This window comes from Myxine glutinosa, chromosome 8, assembly GCF_964187855.1.
Source record: "Myxine glutinosa chromosome 8, kmMyxGlut1.1, whole genome shotgun sequence".
Taxonomy (NCBI): Eukaryota; Metazoa; Chordata; class Myxini; order Myxiniformes; family Myxinidae; genus Myxine; species Myxine glutinosa.
In genome coordinates this window covers 59,690,175-59,704,006 of record NC_136268.1, presented here as the reverse complement: position 1 = coordinate 59,704,006, position 13,832 = coordinate 59,690,175, and the positions used below count along the sequence as shown (strand labels likewise).

Sequence of the window (13,832 nt, the reverse complement as noted above, 5' to 3'; positions counted from 1 at the left end):
CGAGAGAATTGCCCTACTCCAAAATGCTCAGGTGCTTGATGGCATGTCAGCAAGGATTCCGCATTCCCAAGTGATTCACATCATTAGTGATATCCACCAAAAGAAAAAAACAACTTATATTTACTAATTTATACACGATTGCAATTGTGCAAAAATCCACGAATTTTCAGAGATATTGAAAGCAGGGAACTCTTCTGCCAAGAAACATTTTGCTAAATAAATTTATTCCAGCATTTAATGGGAGAGTTTATATTATCACGCTTTTAAGGCAAATGATACCGAGTTCTTATATGCAGCGCAAATATATATCCTATGCAGATTTCATCAGCTTCAGTCATGTTCAAAAATAAAATTGAAGTAAAAGAAACCTGCAGACATCTGCACAAATCTCGCATTCTGCTCTCAAGTCAAACTCACTCCTGGGATTCACGTCTGCAGATTTAAAGAGAGACGTTTCGACGAAACGTCAAATCAATACAAAGCATATAATGGCTATTTTGGTAATTACGAAGCAATATGCAAAGTTCTGCTTTGGCTTGGATCATTCGACCAACTAGCTTCCCGAAGCATTCCATTCTAAAACTAGAACGGGCACTCGGTAGAGCGCATACCTTCGCCGCAGCTACTGTTCTGTACTTGGCATGGGAGTGTAGGGAACAGAACAGTGAACAGTTTGGTGCTGATTTCATGCAAATCGGATAAGAATTGACCGAGTTATGACAAAAAAACGCACATTTTGCAAGGTCGTGACCCCCCTGACCTTTGACCCGATTGCTCCCAAAATCTAATCAAATGTGTCCCGTATAATAACCAATCATCCCACCAAATTTCATGCAATTCGGTTGAATACTTTTTGAGTTATGCGAATAACATACACACACACACACACACAGTATAGGTGGGCGCGATTCGGAAAATTTTAAGTCCGCTTACCGCTTATCCGCTCCGCCAGCCCGTGTAGTCCGATTCGCTTATCCGCTTCAGCGGCCGAAAATCTTAGTCCGCTTACCGCTTATCCGCTTCGATTCGATTTTTTTAAAGCGCTTCGACGTTTTTAAAGCGATTTTTGACGTTTCTAAAGGGAATTTAATGCTTTTTAAGCCTAAATAGCCATTTCTAACTACTACAAAGACAAACAAAGCTTTTAAGATCAAAAATATACATTTTTATTTAAATAAAATTTATTCAAAATTTATTGAAATAAAGTTTTCCACTCGACTCTACTCTACTCTACAGTTAATTTAAATATAATTTTAATATATGCAAGTAACATTAAAGAAAAATCAATTTGCCCATCCTTTCTTTGACAAGAGAGTCTACTAGTCAACAGACTGCTAGTCCTCGTCTTCCTCCTCCACCTCCACCTCGTGGGCCTTCTTGAGGATTTGGAGGTTGCCCTTCATGAAGACGAGGGCCTCGAAGTTCGGTGCAGCCAGGGCCGACCTCTTAGGCCTGAGGATGTCCGACCCGTAGCTGAACACGCGCTCGACCGAGGCAGAGCTCGGGAGCGGCGTGTTATGCCTGAGAAATAGAGTTACCCAAGCATCACGGAACTCGAGCGGGAAGAGATTGGGAGAGAGCTGTAACGTTTGGTTATTCAGACACAAACAAGTCAACAAGATGGCGGGCCAACGGACTGCCGTTTATTCGTCATGGTGTCGTGAACATGCCGTAAACCATGACGTGAACATAACGTCATGATGTAATGCGTTATGTTACAACCATGTCGTAAACCATGACGTGAACATAACGTTATGATATAATGCGTTATGTCGCAAGAGCCGAGTTGTTAGGGTTTCACTTATTATTCACTTAAATAAATATTCACAATTCTAGAGTAACGGCTCAGGCTAACAGCTGATTTGGCGAATCGCGATACGCTTTAATTTTTCGGTAGTCCGCTTACGCTTATCCGCTTCGGTTTCCGGGGGTTGTTCCGATTCGCTTATCCGCTTCGAAAACGTTAGTCCGCTGCAGCGGATAAGCGGATAAGCGGACTTTCGAAGCGGACCGCCCACCTTTGCACACAGACATACAAATAAATACACAGCGATCAAAACATAACCTTCCGCTTTTGCGAAGGTAATGAGCTGGCCTTATTTACTTCAGCGGAATTCATGCCTCGAGTAAAAACTACTTTCATCATGAATACAATTAGAAAAACAAAAAACAAACAAACAAAAAAGAACATGGATTTACAAATTTTCTTCAAAAGGGTAAAAAACAAAACAAAAACACCAAACATTCCAACAGCAACACCTCAGCACATACACGTGTAATGAGCGATTTTCGAGATGTACGATCGGCTGAAGCATCAGTAAAAACTGGCAGTCTTTATTTTTTTTGTTTGACCATCGTGAAGTTGATGTCTAATCAGAACATTTCCAAGTTAAACACTTTCACAAAAAACACCAAACAAGCTTCTTTCAATTAGCGTAAAAGAAGCTTTGGAAAAGCCTTACAACTGGGACACACAAGGCGTCGCAAAAGATTTTCAGCTTCTCAACAGAGTACTACACTCTCAATTTGAATTCTAACCTTTGTTAACAACCCCCATGGTGAAGGGTGGGGGAGGGGGGGGGTGGAGGTGGAAATTCTCCCAAAAATGAAAGGGAATTTTCCATCGTCAACCGTCAGTATTTAATGTTTTCATCAATGTGAGCTCAATTCATTCTGAGATTCATGCTCAACCTTTCACTACGAAAACAAAACAAGATCTTGTGATGTCTGAAAAACGCAAAATGCACGGTGCTTGGGAGTGGAGCACAGAAAATCCTCAATTCCAAGCTCTGTTGTCGGTCCTAAGGCAGTAGGGAAAGGGCACCGAAGTATACAAGGTTAAGCCCATAGATTTCCACTTTACTCTCAGATATGATTCGTGCTGCTCGTGAAAATGACAAAGATCATGTTTAATCACCAACAGCAACAGCGGAGCCAACACGGAACCAGGAATGCTCCAAACGTAATGCTAAAATAATGTTTTTGTTTTTTTTTAACAAAGAGAAAGTAGGCATTGATAACAGGACATGGACAAACACAGAGGCATATCAATGCCACCGGTATAGCTTCGCGGTGCAAATAACCAGAACGCTCCATGGCAGAGCAAGTGCTCTTTTGATCACGCCAAACTGAAGCCCTGGTAATGGGTGATTGAAAGCAACAGTTTGTGTCGGAGCACCTCCTTGGATTGAAATTTGGGCAGGTCAAGAAGGTTGAAACAGGTGTGAGCACATGGTAAAAACGTATCGCCACCACCAGTGGGTTGAATGATGATCTTGAGGCTGCTCATGCCAAGGATCGGGATGCGGTCACTGCCAGTCAGGAACACTGCACACGAGAATGGAAAACAGAACCAGCTGGTAAGGCTATTGGAAATATTTCAGTCGGATCAGTACAGCCATTTGGAAATAGAGGATGATGTTTTGTTGTGAAGGTAACAAGGCAAATAAATAAATAATAAACCATTATGTAACCAAGGCTAACCCCCGCTCTAGCAGGGAAAATGGCCTTTAAAATGCATGTTGTGTGTAACCAGACAATAAAACAAACCAAAAACAACATGACTGACTGACTGACTGACTGACTGTCACACACACACACACACACACACACACACACACACACACACACACACACACACACACACACACACACACACACACACACACACACACACACACACACACACACACACACACACACACACACACACACACACACACACACACACACACACACACACACACACACACACACACACACACACTACTTACGAAGAAACTTTTTCTTCATTTCAATGTCGAGTTCGTGAAAGACTTCCCAAAATAACTTTATGGTTGGATGACCAGACCAGTATTCACCCTTGTACTCGGTATTCTGAGATGTCAGACCATGCACATTAAAAGAGCAAACAATGTCGCCATTATCAAAAGTCTTAAACATCAATTTATAATGCTACGTGCAAATGGCCACCACAAATTATTTCCATGCCAATGTAACATCAGTGTTTAATTTAATAGTCTACATTAAAGTTGTAAAATAATAGCCCTGTGGGGGACTGACGGTTATTTTCCCAACAGAAGGGGGTGATTGGAGACGGGACCGATAAAGCGGAATCAAGTAGGGACTGTTTGGACGGAATCGACTTTGATTAAATGGGGTCCTGATTGGATTTTGCCAAAGACCAGTTTTGGATGCCGTAACTGAATTTGCCAACGTGGGGGCTAGCAGATCCAGATGGGAAGTTCTAGAAGACCACGCTGCTCTGAAGAATCCTGTCATATTTGGTTCAATTCTGGCACGTAGCTATGGAGAAGATGTTTCAGTGAAAATGGCAGATCAGGGGCGGACCTTCCCTTTTCGCGGAAGCTGGTGCTTTTGTGTGGAGCACAACTTTGGATCCGCGCCTGGTCCTAATGCCTCCAAGCGAGTTTCATTTGAATCTGGTGGTAAGTTTCAGAGGATAAGATTTGGAAAAAATATCTGAATTTAGGACCTTCTTCGAGGAGGCGGATCCAGATGAGGAGTACAACCCAAGAAGACCTACTTGTCCTGATGCATCCTGTCATATTTGGTTTGAATCGTCCAGGTAGTTTTTTTTTTTTTTATACACTGAATCGAGGCTCGTGAAAGAGCTAACATTTATCACACAAACAAATCAAACAGACAAACAAAATATATAAAAAGAGGGAGTGGTAGATAACATGGGGAGAGAAGGGGAAGCACACAAACACAACATTTGAGAGCAGGGACATCGGGAGATGTGTGGGAGGGAGAGGGCTTGGGGGGAGGACGCGTGGGAAGGGGGAGGGGAGTGGGAGAAGTATAAAACACAAGGACACCAAGGACTTCCAGGAAAGAAGTTGGTATTTCAAAAAAGTGGATTTGGGGTGAAAATAGCAGGGGTAAGAAAGATCAAGGTTTTGGATGGGGGAAGATAAGAGATGGTGGTGAACAGCTGTTTTAAAGACCTGGAGGGAGGAGTGGGATTGAAGAGAGTGAGGGAGTTTGTTCCAGAGGTGGGAGAAAAGAGGAATGAAGGTGAGCAGAGAGTCTTGATTTTGGCAGTTTAACCAAAAGAGGGTTGCAGGCAGATCTTGTGCCACCTGTATAGAATATTTGGGGGCAGAGCCCAGAGAGAGCTGGGGGAGCAAGGCCGGAGAGGAGTCGGTAGAAGACGGAAAGACCACCAACCTGCCTGCGGTGAGTAAGTGAAAGGCCCTCGGAGTTAGCTTCATCGCGGGAGATTCCAATGATTCTGAACGCTTTGGTTTCAACAGCGTGAAGATGAGCTAGGTGTGAGGCAGGAGCACCAGTCCAGAGGGGAGAGCAGTACTCCATTGAGCTGCGGATGAAAGCCTTGTATGTGGTGAGGAGCTCAGGTGTGCCAAGGAAGGACTTCGCACGACGGAGGATGCCCAGTCGGCGACTGGCTTTGGAAGCCAGCTTGGAAATGTGGTTTTCCCAGGAAAGATCATGGCAGATAGTGAGACCCAAAAGCTTGAGTGACAGAACTTCTTGGAGAGGATTATTCAGAAAATGGATGGGAGGGTTGTCCAGTCTGTATAGCTCTGGAGCAGATGACATTTTAGTGCATAAGAACGATTAGGGAGGGAGGCCGTAGCCCCCTTTCCAGGGGAGATACGGCCATGAGGAGCACAACTTAAGGTTAGGGCATGGTCACGCTACCACATGACCAGTTTGCTCTGGATCCGGTTGTTGGTTTCTGAGAAGAAGATCTTGGAATGAAATACCAATATTTGTGGCAAAATCCCCCTTTCACTTCCTTTAAGTGGGTGGATCCAGATGGGGAGCACAACCCCATGAAACATGAAATCTTACTGTCCTGATACATTGTACCAAATTTGGTCCGTATGACTCAGGTAGTTGTGGAGATGATGTTTTCGTGAAAATAAGGGATTTGGGGAGGGAGTCCATGGCTCCTTTCTGAGGGAGATACAACCATGAGGAGCACAAGTTAAGGTTAGGGCATAGCCCCAAAGCCTCCTGGCGAGTTTGGTCTGGATCTGTTTGGCGGTCTCTGATTTTTAAAATAATATAATATTTGGGGCACAACCCCCCTTTCATCCCCTTTGTAGGGGGCACATCTGAATGGGGAGCACAACCCCATGACATCTTGCTGTCTTGATACATCATACCAGATTTGGTCCATTAATCGGTCGTATAGTTTATGAGATGTTTCAGTCAAATGTTAACGGACGTACGTACGTATGGACGGCTGAACACCGGGACACACTCAGAGGTCATTTCTGAGAAATAACCTAAAAATCGTGAGTTAAAGTGAAGAGTGCCCCATGTGTGCTGGACCATGCGTCAATAAGAGCTGCATTCTCACCTTCTCCAGTTCTTCCCAATCATAGTTTGTATTGCCAATGACCATGGCCATGAGCTCATTGGGCTGGAAAAGCTGTAGAACTTCACCACCGCAAACCTTGTGGAAGCCATTGTAGAACTCCTCGAACATGGCATGCACCGACTCATTGAACAAGTAGTCTGTGTAAGCATCTACAAACTCCTTTCTGTACAAAGAACAACACATCAACATGCAGATTCCAAAGCAAATGCATCCATTCCATTCTTTTTTTCTTTTTCCTTTTTTAACATGCTACTCACCTGTTAGACTTGTTCACAACAATGTTGGTTCCACCAGGGACAAGCTCTATTTCTTCCACCATGCCAAATCTGTCTTCTGTAGTCTGAAAAACGTCAATCAATAAACAAGAAGACGTCATGCATAGCACGATACTTGCAAAATCTGCCCCCCCCCCCAAGTTCTCCATTGATACAGCAAATTGTCCATTTCATGTAGATTAAAATTTACGATCTTGATCAAAGCTCGGGTCAACAGGATGAAAAGTGATGATTTTTCAGATGAAAAATGATGACTTTTAAAATTTGACCTTGAATTGACCTTGACCTTTTGACCTCAAAAATAGTTAATTTCCCAATTTATTGACTCAATATACAAATGTTATTCAATTTTCAAGTCAATCGGATTTAAAATGGCGATTTTGGAAATTTGACCTCCAGATGACCTTTGACCTCAAAATCAATAGGTTTCTCAAGTGGGACGACCTAGACAACTTGGTGAAGTTTCGTGATGATCGGTTTAGAATTGTGACCTGTAGGCCGGTGACAAACAAACAAACAAGATAGTCCTTGAGCCAACCGGCCATTTTTTGAAGTGAATGCTCCGGGGGGGGGGAGTAATTCTCATTATGATTTTCCATTAGACCAATGTCTCAAGTGTCAGAAAAGGTGTGATAGACATCTGAGAACGGTAGCTTAGTGCCCGGATGGACGCCATCTTTGAAACCACCCAGCTCGAAAATGCCCATTTGGTGGGGTACATTGTTGCACGTGTATCTGGACTTCTATACTAGCTATCGATGTGCGGTTGACGACTAAATATACGTCCGATGTGTACCGTCTAAATAAAAAATAATATGAAGCATTTTGTTTTAGATTAATTATTATAAAAATCAATTATCGAAAAAAAATCATATATTTTTCAATATTTTATTATTAGACTTGTACTTTTTTTAGTGAAACAACACTGGTATGATTTTCCAAATTATGCATTGTGCTACACCGTTTATCTGTCTATAAAAATAACTCAAAAACTAAAACATATCATCCACCACGAGTGTACACAAAAAATATATGAAAAGGCATGCACTTTCCACAAACCGAAACTATGTCAGTTGGAATTTCCCGCCGATAATCAACCCACAGAACCCAGTGCCGAAAGTGACGTCAGTCTATTCTATATCTATATTCTATATTCTATATCTCAGTCTGAGATTTGTTGCGGTGACCTGATTAATTTCTGAGGGGGGGGGGGGGGGGGGTGGGTGGCTTAAGAACTAAAAGTGAACATGTTAGATGGCGCCACATACAACTCTATTATAGAGTTGTATTGTGGCGCCATCTAACATGTTCACTGACTTGGATGAGTATGTCTATGTAAGCTGGCGAGCTTTTCGGATATCGGAGTAATCTAACGTCAGTCTTTTTGTTCTTTCAGCAGAGATGGCCGGTGTCGAGGCGAAACGGGCGAAGATTGAACCTGAGTCCGGAACGTGCATCCTGTGCAGCAAGAAGTCGCCACTCTCTGAACTAAGCAAGGCAGCGGGCAACAGTTCTTGGAAGACATTGTGTGACGCAGCCGCAGTTAGAAACTTTTATCCAATTCTAAAGCTAGTCCAAGAAGGCGCAGTTGAACTTCCTAATATTCCAATATTATACCATAGGGCTTGTAGATCAGACTTCACTCACAAAAACCACCTAGCTACTTTGACCAATGCAGCTAGAAGTTCTTCAGTTGATACTGGCGATGCGGTGCGACGGCGATCATCACGGGAAGAGACAGGATCAACTTCAACGGTCTACGATGATAAATGCATTTTTTGCCAGCGTGCTTCAAAATTCATAAAAGGCAGTCGTACCCGTGAAACAGTTGTCTTGGCTGTTGAACTTCGAGCTGATAAGACAATAAGAGATGCTGCGACAGCTCGCAATGATGAGAGAGTTTTGGCATTGACTACACGAGATATGGTTGCAGCTGAGGCTCACTACCACTTCTCCTGCTATAGAAACTACACACGGCCCCAAAAACCTCAAGTAGAAACTGACATTGAAGATAATATCGAGAAAAAAGAAATGATACGATGTATATTCAATTTCATTCGCACTGACTTGTTCTTGAACCCGAGGATTGTTCCAATAGTTGATGTTGCAACAGATATCCTGTCTTCAGATACATTTTCAGTTGATGTTCGTGACTCCATCAAGAAGAATCTGCAGCGCACATTACAAAGAGAGTTTGGAGAATCGCTCATCTTCTTCAATGTGAAACACCGTGTATACTTGATGCCCGATAATCTGACAAAGCTAGAGATTGCTGCAGAGTGCGTAAACCTGAAAGCAGAAGTGAAAGCATTTGAACGAACGGACGGTGAAAGTAACATTGTGCGTGCAGCTACTTCACTGCGACACCAGATCAAAGATGCTCATTACAATGAACGTTGGCCGCCTCAGCCAGCAGAACTCACTTCAGATTACGTGAAGATACCAGATTCTCTTCGTGTATTTCTGCATACTTTGATTTGCGGGAGTGGGGGTAGCTCTGCACGTGCCGACACACTCGTATGGTCGATGGCTCAAGATATCATCAATGCTGTACACCGGGGTACCATCAGAACATCGAAGCATGTCCTACTTCCGTGGGTCATGAAAACGCTCACCGGTAATACAGAGGTCATCAGAATATTGAATCGACTCGGGCACGGATGTTCGTACACAGTTCTGGAAGAAATCGAGACAGCGCTATGCATAGACAAATTAGCAAGTGTGGAGAAAGATACAGTACCACTTCCGTCACATGTGCACCCTTCGGTCCCGACTGTATTAGCATTCGATAACATCGACAGGCTAGAGGAATCGCTGAGTGGTGGCGGAACATCGCATCGCGTCAACGGTATCATCGTCCAACCGAAGTCGCAGTCGTGTTTACCGCCCCAACCTCCATCGGCAGTATCCAAAGCAGATAAGAAGCGATCTATCCTGTCATCCAGCGATTTAGTTCCAATATACAGCGGTGGGAAACGAGAGGGCCCACCTGCAATCAAGCCTGCAGATCTTTCTGACACTCTTGCAGGCGCAACATCCCTTGCGCAGCGCCGAAATCACGTATGGATTATGACTCGCATGCTGGAACCATGCGACCAGACAATCAGTTCGTGGACTGGTTTCAACATCATGACTAGAGATCGTGTTCAGGTGACGGAAGATGTAGTTGGCTACCTGCCGACTATAAACGCGCCTGCCACAGATATGGCAACAGTGCAAGAAATCCTCAGAGAAGCTCTGAACATCATGTCATCACTTCAGCTTGAGCGTATACCGGTGGTGCTAGACCAGGCACTATTTGCTAAGGCGACCGAAATAGCATGGAAAGATGTCGATCGATATGGAAGAATCGTGCTCATGATGGGGAACTTCCATACCATCTGTAACTTCATGTCGAGCATTGGGAAAATGTTTGGAGATGCAGGCCTTCGGGATGTAGCTGTTGAGTCAGGAGTAATCGCTGAAGGTTCCATCAACAGGGTTCTGGAAGGCAAGCAATACAACCGTGCTGTGCGACTCCACAAGTTGATGTACGAGGCACTAATGCGCATCATTTGGAAGGGCTTCCAGGTGTGGATAGAAAGCAATCATCCTGACAAGGAACCCCAGATTCGAAGCACTGACCTCAAAATTCGCAGCATCAAGGAGGATGTTTGCCACGAGACTCTCGCTGCTGCTCTCGATGATGATTCATGTGTACAGAGCTTTGACATGTTCGTGAAATACCTACATTTTCTGCGAACCAAACATGGAGACCTGGCTCGCTTCTGGATGATGTATATTGATATGGTAGAGACCCTGCTGGGGTTGATTCGTGCGGATAGAGAAGGCGACTGGATGCTTCACTTGGCTTGTGTCAGAAGAGTGATCCCTTGGTGTTTCGCAATGAACAAGGTGAACTATGCTAGATATCTACCAGTGTACTATGCACAGATGACGCAACTCCACGAAACATGCCCCGAGTTGTACAGGCATTTCAATCAAGGCTACTTCTCCGTACAGCTTAGACCAGGGAATCCATTTGCCAGAATCGCTGTTGATCAGACAACAGAAGAAACAGTAAACAAAGATACGCAAACAGCTGGAGGAACACGAGGTTTTAGTCTTCGACAAGGGGCTGTGTCACGATACTATCTAACTGCAGAAAATCGGGCTACTGCACTGAGGCAACTACGAGAAACTATCCTTGTGAATGGCAGCGACACATCTCACGCCAAGCACCCTGACTTGTCTACTTCTCGCATCAAACGTGATGAGTCTGGCGTCACAGCTATCTGTGATCTACTGGAAAATGACTGGACCAATCCATTCGCCGATGATCCGTCATGTCTTCTCAGTATATCTACCGGAGCGGCTGCGAGGGAGGACGTTTCTAATGACCTACTCAACACCCTGCAAAAGGGGGAAGCGGCGTATCAAAGCTTCCAGAAACGTCTTGAAGAGGGAACAGGCTTTCATGACACATTGAACAAGCTAAACTTGAAGACCTTTGGTAAGATCAAGCAGAAAGTTGTGAAGGGCACAAACAAGGAGATCGTCCTGAGAGCTGACAGACAACTGTTTGCCACCATGATACTCATCGCCAAGACAAGGAACCTCGACATGCAACTTGTCCTTTGTCACCCACTAGGGCCGTTACCATGGTCTTTGGCAAACGTTGATGGGTCAATGAAAAAAACGAACAAAGCTGCACTTGCGAAACACATGGAAGGTCTTGTGGAACCAGCCGAGAACGTTGACAAGCGAAGTGCAACAATAATTGATGCGATGGCTCTCATACAAAAGATGCATGGCGAGAACGACACGTTCGAAGAACTATCTGACCGCATCCTTGCTGCAGCGCTTCACGCTGGTCAAGGCAGTGAGCGCATCGATGTTGTCTTTGACACATACACAGAAGAATCCATCAAAGCAGCTGAGCGTGTGAACCGCGGTTCAAATGAAGGCATCAGTTTCAGCGAGTCAGACCCGCACACAAAATCATGAACTGGCGGCGTCTCCTTGCTTGCAGCCAGACAAAGGAGAAACTGGTTGTGTTTCTGGCGGAGTCGTGGAAACATGAAACAAATCGCGAAAAGCTAGGCAACAGAACACTGTATGTCACCTGTGGTGAAAAATGTCTGGTACTGACCCGCGATAGGTGGAAGTTGGTGCAAGCACTCGAATGTAGCCACGAGGAAGCAGACACGCATATGTTTCTCCACGCAAAGCACGCCGCTACCCACTACAAGACGATCATCTTAGTGGCAGATGACACCGACGTTCTGATCATCAGTCTTCATCTCAGCAGAACCATCGATAGTCAGCTCTTCATCAGACGAGGAACAAAGGTTCGAGTCAGAATGATCGACGTTGGAAAGTTGGCTGCGGTATTGGGGTCTGGAGTTTGCAGTGCATTGCCAGGGCTTCATGCATGGAGCGGGTGTGACACTGTGAGTGCTCTGGCTAGCCAAGGAAAGATAAAGGCTTTGAAGCTTGTGCAAGCGAATGAGCTGTATCTTCAAGCATTCACAGATCTGGGATCTTCGTGGAATGTACCAACAGACGTCTTCAATAGCATTCAGGCCTTCACGTGTCAGCTGTACGCCAAGAACACGAAGATCGTCGGTGTTAATTCGCTCCGTTATCACATGTTCTGTGCAAAGAAGGGCCAGATCGAATCTGGACAATTGCCGCCTTGTGAAGACTCCTTGATGCAGCATACGCTTAGGGCCAACTATCAGGCGGCTATCTGGCGACGCAGCCTTGAAAACCTACCAGACGTCCCAACACCATCAGCAGGACATGGTTGGGAACTCGATGATGGCGGTTCGCTCACAATCCGATGGATGGCGGGTCTACCAGCTCCAGATGTCGTCTTGAATCTCATCTCATGCACATGCAGAAGGACGTGTCGACCGTCAGATTGCTCCTGCATACTGAATGGGTTGAAGTGCACTGTTGTGTGTAAGCTGCAGGGATGCTCCAACATGGTGCAGGATGATGCTATCGTGGCTCAGGATGCCAATGACTCTGATGGCGACTCTGATGATTAACTTTGTGTGCACTGTATATTGTATAGCATATGTTGTTCTCTATTATAATGCAGGCCAAATTGCCTGAAAATCTTTATAGACAGATAAACGGTTTAGCAAAATGTATAATTTGGAAGATCATACCGGTGTTATTTGACTAAAACATGACATGTTCAATGATACCTCCGCTTGCTTATTAGGAATATACATCGTATGGTGTTAAAATCAGCTCCATACGTCTTCCAAACTCTAGTAATGAATAATTAATATAATTGGCGGCCATTTTGAAATCCAAGATGGCCACCAAAGTGCAGATTTCCTATGTAACAATTTCCGCCTGCTTATTAGATATCGTATGGTGTTAAAATCCTCTCCGTACGACATTCCTAACTTGCGTTATCGTCAGAATAGATAATGCCAGCGGCGGCCTAAGTCATTTTATGCCTCTTTACATTTATTTGTTGTAAACTCGTGGTGGATGATATGTTTTAGTTTTTGAGTTATTTTTATAGACAGATAAATGGTGTAGCACAATGCATAATTTGGAAAATCATACCAGTGTTGTTTCACTAAAAAAAGTACAAGTCTAATAATAAAATATTGAAAAATATATGATTTTTTTTCGATAATTGATTTTTATAATAATTAATCTAAAACAAAATGCTTCATATTATTTTTTATTTAGACGGTACACATCGGACGTATATTTAGTCGTCAACCGCACATCGATAGCTAGTATAGAAGTCCAGATACACGTGCAACAATGTACCCCACCAAATGGGCATTTTCGAGCTGGGTGGTTTCAAAGATGGCGTCCATCCGGGCACTAAGCTACCGTTCTCAGATGTCCATCACACCTTTTCTGACACTTGAGACATTGGTCTAATGGAAAATCATAATGAGAATTACTCCCCCCGCCGGAGCATTACTTTTGGTCTGGCTCAAGGACTAAGAAGACGTCATGCGTAGCACGATACTTGCAAAATCTGCCCCCCCCCCCCCCAAAAGTTCTCTATTGATACAGCAAATTGTCCATTTCATCAAGATTAAAATTGGCAATCTTGATCAAAGCTCGGGTCAACAGGAAGAAAAGTGACGATTTTTCAGATGAAAAATGATTTTGGAAGATTTACCTTGAGTTGACCTTTGACCTTTTGACCTCAAAAA

General features: G+C 44.1%; 2 protein-coding genes across 4 annotated transcripts in view; both read right to left on the bottom strand.

Annotated features, from left to right (window-relative positions):
- The window catches only part of LOC144893281 (uncharacterized), a 1,021,022-nt gene that overhangs the window by 668,305 nt on the left and 338,885 nt on the right, over positions 1-13,832 (bottom strand). The window lies entirely within an intron of this gene.
- The window catches only part of HERC4 (HECT and RLD domain containing E3 ubiquitin protein ligase 4), a 237,876-nt gene continuing 224,247 nt past the window's right edge, over positions 204-13,832 (bottom strand). For all 3 annotated transcript variants that reach the window (XM_078783317.1, XM_078783318.1, XM_078783316.1), the window contains 4 exons: positions 6,634-6,716; positions 6,356-6,539; positions 3,774-3,876; positions 204-3,327 (listed from right to left, as the gene is read on the bottom strand). In XM_078783317.1, the coding sequence (XP_078639443.1) occupies positions 3,119-3,327; positions 3,774-3,876; positions 6,356-6,539; positions 6,634-6,716 (579 nt within the window). In that variant the 3' untranslated portion in view covers positions 204-3,118. The remainder of the gene's footprint in view (positions 3,328-3,773; positions 3,877-6,355; positions 6,540-6,633; positions 6,717-13,832) is intronic.